This window comes from Orycteropus afer, unplaced genomic scaffold (genome assembly GCF_000298275.1).
Source record: "Orycteropus afer afer isolate SDZICR_OR568_19922 unplaced genomic scaffold, OryAfe1.0 scaffold01045, whole genome shotgun sequence".
NCBI lineage: Eukaryota > Metazoa > Chordata > Mammalia > Tubulidentata > Orycteropodidae > Orycteropus > Orycteropus afer.
In genome coordinates, this window is record NW_006922632.1 from 8,477 (window position 1) to 18,803 (window position 10,327).

The 10,327-nt window shown below is 36.0% G+C and overlaps 1 protein-coding gene across 1 annotated transcript in view; it reads left to right on the plus strand.

Moving 5' to 3' along the window:
- LOC103212636 (telomeric repeat-binding factor 1-like) overlaps positions 1-10,327 on the plus strand; it is a gene marked incomplete at its 5' end in the record, with an annotated part of 57,257 nt that overhangs the window by 2,475 nt on the left and 44,455 nt on the right. The window contains 5 exons of the mRNA XM_042783400.1: positions 1,030-1,116; positions 2,526-2,675; positions 3,262-3,374; positions 7,136-7,195; positions 8,746-8,834. Coding sequence (XP_042639334.1) covers positions 1,030-1,116; positions 2,526-2,675; positions 3,262-3,374; positions 7,136-7,195; positions 8,746-8,834 — 499 coding nt within the window. The remainder of the gene's footprint in view (positions 1-1,029; positions 1,117-2,525; positions 2,676-3,261; positions 3,375-7,135; positions 7,196-8,745; positions 8,835-10,327) is intronic.

The window sequence follows — 10,327 nt, forward strand, 5'->3', positions numbered from 1 at the left end:
TTTTTTTTTTTTTTAATTTCCGTAAGTCATGCAATTACATAAAAGAGTCAATATCAGGTATTTTGTGAGGAAGGGTCTATGTGTTTTCTTTAAGGCAGGTTTATATATCTTAATTCTTACAAATAACATTGTCTACATTTTCATTTCTCTTTTGTTCAAAAGGAGTATTTAGATTTATCTGAATTGTGCATAATATAGCTTTTAGTTTAGTAATGCTTGCTTTTAATTTGACCTAAAGGAAGACAGATAATGTTGGGCATTTATCAGTAAAGATGCATGGGGCCAGAGAAGATTTTTCAGGTGTTTTCAAGCCATACTGAAAAAAATATCATCTCTCATTTCATTTTATCAGTTAATAATTTAAAATTACTTAACTAGGTTAAAATACTTAAATGTTCTAGACTTGAGACATTGGTGGTAGAATTCTTGCCTTCTGTGTAGGAGTCCTAGGTTCAATTCTTGACCAGTGTACCTCATTTGCAGCCGTGACACTTGTCAGTGGAAGCTTTCATGTTGCTAAACAGATTTCAACAGAGTTTCCAGAGTAAGACAGACTAAGAAGAAAAGCCAGGCAATCTACTTGCGGAAATCAGCCAGTGAAAACTCAGTGTATCACAGCGATCCAATATGCAACTGATCATGGTGATGATGGAGGACTGGGCAGTATTTCGTTCCATTGTGCATAGAGTTGCCATGAGGCCAAGACCAGCAGAGCTAACCACATTTTGGTAGACTTGGTGGAGTTTCTTCAGATTAAATATCCATTACTCACTGCCATCAAGTCAGATCCAACTCATAGCATCCCTTCCTTGGGTTTCCGAGGTGGTGTCACTACGGAAGTAGATTGCCCAACCTTCCTTTCGAGGGGTGGCTGGTGGGTTTGAGGAGTGGCTGGTGGATTTGAACTGCCAGCCTTCTGGTTAGCAGTCAAGTACCTTAGGGACTACGCCACCAGAGCTCCTTAAATAGCCATTGGGTATAAAAAAATATAAACAAATCTAAGGTATGTATTTGTCATCTGTCTTTTAGGCTATAGCTGTTTGTATGGAAAATGGAAATTTTAAGGAAGCTGAAGAAGTCTTTGAAAGAATATTTGATGAGCCCAATTCTTACACGGTAATTGTTCAAATTAGAATCGTAGATTCTTAGAACTGTTTATATGGAATGAGGAAAATTGAAATTAGATTGGAGGAGAGGGAGGAATGCTTTTATCTTATAAGCAGTATAGAAAACATTTTCTAATAGAAATATAATAGCAGTTACATGTGATTTTAAATTCCTAGTAGCACAGTAAAAAGCAAAAAAAAAAAACAGGTAAAAATTTCATTAATTGTTGAAATTAATTTTAATGATATGTTTTATTTAACTGTAAAGATCCAAAACTGTCACTTTTAACAATCAAATGAAAATTATTGATGTCGTGTGTATTTTATACTTACAATACATCTGAATTCAGATAGCCAGATTTCAAGGGCTCTTTAGCCACAAGTGGCTTGTGTCTATCCTGTTTGACAGCACAGGTGTAGAAGAAGATATGATAACTTGCTTATTTTTCTAAGAAGTTTCTTATGTGATCAGTTGTAATTTCTATGTGATAAATGTTAATGACAATTAGTAGAACTTAACTTTTTATAAATATTTGGCAAAGTCTATAATTTGAGTGATTCTACTTATGAATAGTCTAAATTAGCTCTTTCCCATTTAACTGCACATTTTAAAGCCACATAATTTTTTTAAAAAAATTAGACGTAAGCCCTACTGAGATTATTTGATTGAGATGGAGCCTGAGAGGTCGAATTTTTTTTTTTAAGTGTGAAAAATTTTATCATGCAGCTAGCATCAAAACAAGTATTTTCAAGAAAAAACTTGTACTGTGCACAAGAAAATATGTAGGGAAACATTTAGAATAGCAATTGCAATAATAAAAAACAAGCTAAATGACCTCAGTAGGCTGGGAGAATGGATGAATATATTTTTGTTCAATGGAATACTAGATAGCAGTGAAGACACTACTTCACCATATAAGTCAGTGTGGATAAATCTCATAAACAGTTGAGCAAAAGATTGTTTCAGAAGAATACATACAGTATACATCTGTATACAATTTTATAAAATGTTAACCAGTATTGCATATTACTTATGGATGCATGCATATTGAGAATCATAGTTACCTTGAGGAGAAAGAAAAGTGCAATCAGATGATGGTAGTAAATAGCGACTGTACTGATAATGTTGTATTTCTTAAGATGAGTAGTGGACACTCAGGATCATATTACCCTTTTTATCCATTTGTATATGTCTGAAATACAAGAATATTTAAAAGAAATTGGAGATCACTAAAAAAATCAGAAAAAAATACATCAGTGGACCGTTTAAAACAAAGAAGAATTTTTTTAAAGCCCTTAATTGTGTCTCTTTGAGCTTATATTTTTAGTACAATGATTCTTCAGTAAATAGTATGATGTTTCTCATATTTTTTATTTTAATTGTGTTTTTGTCTTGTATTTATTGTTTGCTTCCTTTAGCCTTTAAAAAGAAAGTTACTTATGATAATCTCTAAGAAAGATGCATTCCATTCCATTTTCCAACATTTCAGCTATAACCACATGATGGAGAAAATTAAGAGTTATGTGAATTTTGTGCTAAATGAAAAATCATCAACTTTTCTAATGAAGGTATAGGTATGATTTCAGCAAAACTTAACAATGGCCAGGAAAAATTGCAATAAAGAAATAAATAATATATTTTTAATTTAAGTCACTTTTACAGAAATTTTGGGGAAAGTAAAATTGAATGGAAGGATCTGTTTTTTAAAATTTTATAACATTTTTTTCATCTTGCCCTCACCCTCAAATGTTTTAAGTTTTTTTGTGTATTTTGTGTAGTTAGGGGACATCTTGATTGATATGAGGTTGTTTTATTTTAAAATACCTGGAATGTTTGTTGATTATTTAAAGTAACCTTTTATTTTAACATTACTTAGAAAGCATTATGTTATCAAATATATTCACAAGGAAAGACCCCCTCCATAATGTACATTAAACTAAGGGGGTAGCTAAGATAGCTGCTGGCGGTGTCATAGTTCATAGTTACTAGTTAAGATAACGAGCAAACCACTGCCATCGATTCCAGCTCATATTTTATTGGCCTATAAGTAGATGCTTTGGTTAGGACTGTCTTAAAAAATTAGAAAATTTAATTTATGCTAGTTATTTAAAATGGCTTAATACATTCCTGCCTACTTCCACCTCCATTTTTAAGGCAGCAACAAAAGTAGTAGAAAGTAAAAGAGCAAGAACGTTATCTTCTCAAGATAAACTTAATAGTAATGATACTGAAATGGAAACTCAAGCTGATCAAGATACAGGAGAAAGGTTAGTAAGTTGATTAACTGATTTATTTTGTGTGTGTGTTATCAATATTTTTTGTGTTATCAATGTTCTGTGTTTTTGTAAATGGGATGCTAATGAGCCATTATTTGAAATTCATTAATGGGCATCATATCTTACCAATGACGAACATTTGGATATTTAAAGTACTCTGGAGTTACGTTACAACTTACGCAAATTCTGTTGTATATGTTAACCAAATGTAAATAATTTCACTTACTATTTTTGGAGAGAGTATGTGCTCTGGAATGAAGTTGTTCTTAAATTCTACATGCCATCATTATGTGACCGTTTCACTGTAGTAAGGGTTATTGTAGTATTTAAAGATATTTTCATTCATTGTCTCTAAAGCAAGCTAACCACTTAACCTGGTATCAGCTGAAGAAATAGTGATTTGCTCTAATGCTGGAGGAAAACAGATTGTGTCAGTCATACATATGAGAGAGAATAGTTTAGCCTCAAATTATCTCAAATTATCCCTGGGGATTTCCAGGGATGATTTTTGTAGAATTGATTTTTATCTTTTGGCCTGACTTAAAACTAACCTTCCTGAGGAAGATAAAACTCTATCATTAAAGACCTTCTTTTCTCTTGAACCCATGGTTTATTCCCTCTATTTTTCTACTTTTAGCAAAGACCAGATAGTCAAATCCCTGTGGTCTCTGGATGAACCTGTTTGGCAGTGGTGTAATGTTACTATTTCCTCTTGGGATCATGACTTGATAGTTGCAGGGGCCCCATCTTAGCTACGTATTTAGGGGTGAGTATTAAGAGTCCAAGTTGGATGTACACTGCAGTGGTCACATCTTAGGACTGAGCTCTGTTATCCTAAAATGGCCCCTTCTGTTGTTCCTATCTATCAGAGCATGATCTGCTCCTCACTAGTTCATCTCCCAAGACTGTATTGAAGTCTTATTTCCCATAGCCTTTTTTCCTAAGACACTTATGAGAAGTAGAGATTTCATTTTTATTGGCTTAGTTATTTCATTTTGTTTAGGAAATCAACGTTTATTATTAAATATTAAGACCCACGATATTTTTGCTTAGCCTACTGTTGCTTTAAATAGAATTAGGTTAAATAAAAATTTAATATGATTCTTGCAAATGAACAAATTTCATATGCACTCTCCTTTCTTGTATATAGTATCACTAGTTGCTATTGAGTTGATTCTAACTCAGGGCAACCCCATGGGTGGCAGAGTAGAACTGTGCTCCATAGGGTTTTACATTGGTTGATTGTTTGGAGGTAGATCACCAGAGTTTTCTACCAAAGTGTCTCTGGATAGACTTGAACCTACTCCTTTCTGTTAGCACTCAGTATCCTTTAACCATTTGTACTGCTGCCTACTTACTCAAATGCTTTCCTAGACCATAGGTATCTCAAGTTCAATATCGTGTCTCAAATGCTGCTTTTAATGTTCTTTTCTGCCTCTCTCTACCTTTGACTGTCCACTTTCACCTCCTATATTCAGTTGCCCCCACCCCAATATCTTATGACTCTTAGCTTAGAAATGCCTCTCATCCATCCTTACAATTTTTATTGGAAATTATCACATAGCTTTATACTACAATGCATCTTTGACATGACTTCCAGAGTTAAAAAACAAAACAAAACACTGCCATTGAGTCACTTCTGATTCATGGTGACCTCCATTGGGTTTCTGAGGCAGTAAATCTTTATGGAAGTAGATTGCCCCGTTTCCCTTCCGTGGAGTGGCTGGTAGGTTTGAACTCCCAACCTTTTGGTTAGCAGTCAGATACCTTAGGCACTGCACTACCAGAGCTCCAGAGTTAGATTCTTGCAAAAAATAAATCTGTTTAAATAATTTCTCAGCTTATAAACTTCTGCTGGGTTTCTACTTCTTATTAGATGAATCAATTTATTGACATGACTTAGAAAGCCTTATACAGCCTTTTTTTATTTTTTCATCTGTAACCTGAGCTCTTTAGAATTACCCTCTATTTGCCCACGTGCATGATACTTTCTAGCAACACAGAACTGATCTTCAGATGTCAGGAGCTCTTTCACGCCTCTCTGCTCTTAGTTCCTTCTGTTTTATATTCCCTTCCTTCTATTGTCTTCAAGAAAAGCCTTTTCTTGTCCTTTAAGGTCTAGCTCAGAGATCATCTCTGAAGTTTAGCCCAGCTCTCAGATCACAGTTGTCACTTTTGTGCTCCTATAGCGTGTAGTAATTTTCCTATTTTCCTATCTGTGTCTCTCACTAGGTTGAGAATTCTTTGAAGAGCCTTAATTAGCCTTGAAATATTCTAATTGCTTTGTGTCCTGATACCTAGTTCATTATCTGACATACATTAAAGTTTGTGGTGCCCTAGCCACATGAAGCAAAACCAAAATTGTTGTGTGCTATTGAGTCGTTTACAACATAGCAACCCTGTGTGGCAGAGTAGAGCTGCCCATAGTGTTTTCTAAGCTATAATCTTTATGGGAGCAGATCCACTAAGTCTTTTCTCCTGCCAAGTCACCTTTTGGTTAGCAGCCAAGTGCTTAACCATTGTACTGCCAGGGTTCTTTAAAACCAAACTTTGAGACAAGTTGAAGATCAGGAATCAGGCAAATCTAAAAACTATCCTGGAAACAAATAGAACCAGGGCAAGTGAAGTGTTGAATTCACTATAATAGGACAAGAATCAGCAGGATTCAGATGAATTTTGCATCAGAATTGTAATCACTGAGGTCAGACAAGTGCTAGAATATATGGGATAAACGTTTTACTCTGTTAAAGCTTGTAATCTATTTGAGGCAACAAGAATTATGGATAAGAAACAAATGGTAGTTGCTGTCAAGTTGATTTGAAGTGGATGGTGACCCCATGTGTGTAGAGTAGAGCTACTTCATAGGGTTTTTCAAGGTTGTAACCTTTTGGAAGCAGATTGCCGTACCTGTTTTCTGAGGTACGACTGAGTGGGTTTAGACTATCCATCTTTTGGCTAGTCGTCGAGTGATTAACTGTTCACACCACTCGGACTCAAAACAGATAGTTGTTGTTGTTGTTGTTATGTGCCCTCGAGTCGGACTCGACTCATAGTGACCTCTCCTTGGGTTTCCAAGGCAGTATCGCTATGGAAGTAGTTCACCCAACCTTCCTTCCGAGGAGTGGCTGATGGGTTTGAACCACCAGCCTTTTGGTTAGCAGTCAAGTGCCTTAGGCAGTATGCTACTGGAGCGCCTAAAACAGATAGTAGCAGATGTTATATAATTAAATGGACAAGTCTTATAGATAGACTTAAATACTGAAGGAGTTGACAGAGAAAGCTTCACAGAGTGATAACTGAGCATAGCCTTTAAGAATGCCTAAGATTTATACAGGTGGAGAGAAGAATAAATATCGTTTCAGGACAAAGGAATAGAACCAGTGAATACGTAGAGGTTTAAATGATCATGCTATATTTGCTTAAGATTTCAGTTGAGGAGACCAAGAAATTAAACATAAATTCATGGAAATAAAGAGCTATGGAAGATTATTTGGAAGAGTGACATGAATGCCGGATTACACCACTAGGCTTAATTTGTTTGGTGAACATTAATTGATTTACTACCTCTTATAAGCATATCTGGGCAAAAGCTAGCCAAATTGTGATGGGCTATATATGTCCTAATGTTACCAGGGTTTCTTTCCAAAGATGTTTTTCGTAAATTGAAACATGACTTAACTGTGTGGAAAGTATTATCCTTATGAAAAGTTTTTTTTTGTTTACATCTTACAAATTGTTTTCTTCTTTTAAAGTGTTAGTGACAAACAGTCTCCGGTAACTGAATCCTTAGAGGGTACAGTATCCTTATTGAGGTGAAGTAAATTGACATTTTTCTTCTTTATTTAAAAATATTTGATTAAAGTAATCCATGCAGACCTAAATGTATTATAACAATATATATAATATCACCATATAAGTGGTGTGATTTAACAAATACCTCAGAGTTCTGTCTGTCTTGATTGATCGTTCTAGTGGCATGCTACTCCTAACCTTTGAAATTACAAACTATAGAGAACTGTCTCTGGGATCCTGAGTTATTTAATAGTGTTTCTACAAGGCCATTAGTAGAGCACACATACAGGTGTATGTATCACAGATACATGGATATGATGCTAAGGCAGGAAAAGGAGTGGGTAACATTTCTGATGAATGTCCTCAAATTTAAATTCTATGAAATAACTTGAAGTACTATATTTAATCTAGTAACACTATGACACACAATATAACATGTTTCATTTCTGATGAATGTCCTCAAATTTAAATTCTATGAAATAACCTGAAATACTGTATTTAATCTCGTAACATTATAACACATAATATAACATGTTCAGAGAGCAGAAAGTCTGCCTGAAGAATTGTAGTACAAATAGAGCATTTTGGGTTGCTGAATTTCTGGAATTGTGGGAGGGCTGACTGACATGAGAAGTAGGTTATTGGGGATGAAGAATTGAGAGGCCAGGCCAAGGTGTTATATGAGGTGTCCATGAGAACACTGAAATGCTTCATGATAATAGTAGCATTTGAGAACAGGGAAAGATCTGTGAGAGATGAGAAGTGCTTATGAGTGACTGAAGAATGGTGGAAGGTAATATACCTCAGCAGCGTAAGTCCTTGAGGGCTGAGGTTCCAGACTTCTGCAAGTGGCAATTAGTGGGAAATAAAAACAATAGAAACTCTCCTCTGGGACTCTGATTTGTGGAGGGTAGTAGATTAAATCAAGCTGTGCTTGAGAGAACCAGAAGGAGGGAAACATTGTCCTCAGAGGAGAGTTCGGTTTTAGACAAGGCAAGGAGGTAGAAGGACTGTTGAAGAGATTGAAAATAGCATTCCAGAGACCACAGTAGAAAATTTTGGGAGGTTGGTAAAGAATTAGCAGGTTACATAGAACATTTCTGGGATAAACATAGAGGTAAAAAGGCCTACATTTTGGGTGGTGCCATAATAGCTGCCTGTCTTTGCAAGCCTATCAGATAAGTGTGTCTGGCATCATGTATTTCTAAACAGCATGAAGGAATTTTGGGATTTCTCTTTTGGGAATAAATTTATAGGCTATAGGAGAGAATGAAACCCACTACTTTATGATCTGAGGACTCTTCTTCTTGGTCTAATTGAAAGGCCAGAAGAATCCTGATTTCTGAGTGGATTAGATGGAGGAAATAAGTTGTGATGAGGGAGTGGGAAGTCTGGGAACAAACTTAAGAGGCCAGAGGTTAAGATGGTCTCTAAGTAAGTAGAGCACCAAAGGAAGCTGCCCAAAGTAGAAGAGGGTCCTAGAACAGAGATTAAGACAAATAACCTACTTTTTTTCTGTAGCTTTGCTAGTCTTTCTGGAACCAATCATAAGCTTTCTTGCTTTATTCAGGTCTCACAAGAATCTCTTCTTATCTAAATTTAACCAGAGAAACCAACTACAAGAGCCAGAGGAGGAGGAAAGAGTGGAAACTCTTCATAGTGAGTACTATCGATAGCATTTCAGAAGTGTAGGATTGGATGTGTGCTTAAAAGTCCTCCAACTATTCACTTCACCACCACGCACAAATAAACACTTCAGAAAACTGAAGCACAGACAGGTTAAGTGTATTAACTTCATAGGGTTAATTAGAAGTGCTTAAATGAGAAAGTTAATTATTTTGACTGCTTAGAGTACTTTTATTACTATATAGTACATTGCTTTTGTGCCTTAACTATATTCAGCAACTTCAATTAATAACTTTTCTGAAACATACAGAATATTTTTGCCTTTCTTACTGCATATATAGGGACCTCTGGTGGCATAGTTCCTAAGGCATTGACTGCTAACCACAAGGCTGGTGTTTTAAACCCACCAGCCACTCCTCGGAAGGAAGACTGGGCTATCTATTTCCATAGAGATACTGCCTTGGAAACCCAAGGAGGGGTCGCTATGAGTCAGAGTTGACTTGATGGCAGTATATATTTTATATATATATAATTTATCATTCTTGTGAAAGGCAGTACTGGATTTAAAAATATGCAACAATGAGAAAGCTTCTTAAAAGCCGTTTTATTTTCAATTACAGTTTGATTGTAAGTTCCCTTTAGACATATATTCATTCAACAAAGAAGTGTTCTAAGTATGTACTAATGTGGAGACTTTTAAATCTTACAGATTTGAATTTAAATACTTACTGAATATAAAAATAGTTGTTGTTAGTTGCTATTAAGTTGGCTCTAACTAATGGCCACCTTGGGAGCTCTGGTAACTTAGTCCTTAAGGCATTTGACTGCTAACCAGAAGACTGGGGTTCAAACCCACCAGCCACTCCTTGAAAGGAAGGTTGGGCGGTCTACTTCCTTAGTGATAGCGCTTCGGAAACCCAAGGAGGGGTTGCTGTGAGTCAGATCTGACTCAACAGCAGTGAGTTTTTTAATGGCCACCTTATGCGAAACAGAAGGAAATGTTGCTTAGTCCTGTGCTCTCTTCATGATCGTCGGTATCCTTTTAGTCCACTGTTTGGCTATGTGTCAATCCATCTCATTGAGGGTTTCCCTAATATCTTCTTTGGCATTTGGGTTCATGAGTAAAAATTTGAGTAATAATTGTATTAACTAGTCATCTTATAGGTGTAAGAATATTAACATATCACTTATACTTCAGAATAGATTTGAGCGTTCTTTTCAGTAGTGATTGCAGTGCCATTCAGTTTGTTGTTCCCAAATTGAAAATGGCAAATCCCAGTTCCTTTTTGCTCACTAACACTTAGGCTATCAATCTTTAAGCATTCCATTTCATTTTTGACAACTTCAAATTTTTCTTGCTTCATATTAATAAAAAAGAAAGCCTTGAGCCCCAGGCTTACAGGTGAGGAGAGACAACGCAGGGACGCCAGAGTAGCAGGCAGGAAGAGCAGGGAAGGGGATAAAAGCCTTGAGCCCCAGGCTAACAGGTGAGGAGAGACAACGCAGGGACGCCAGAGTAGCAGGCC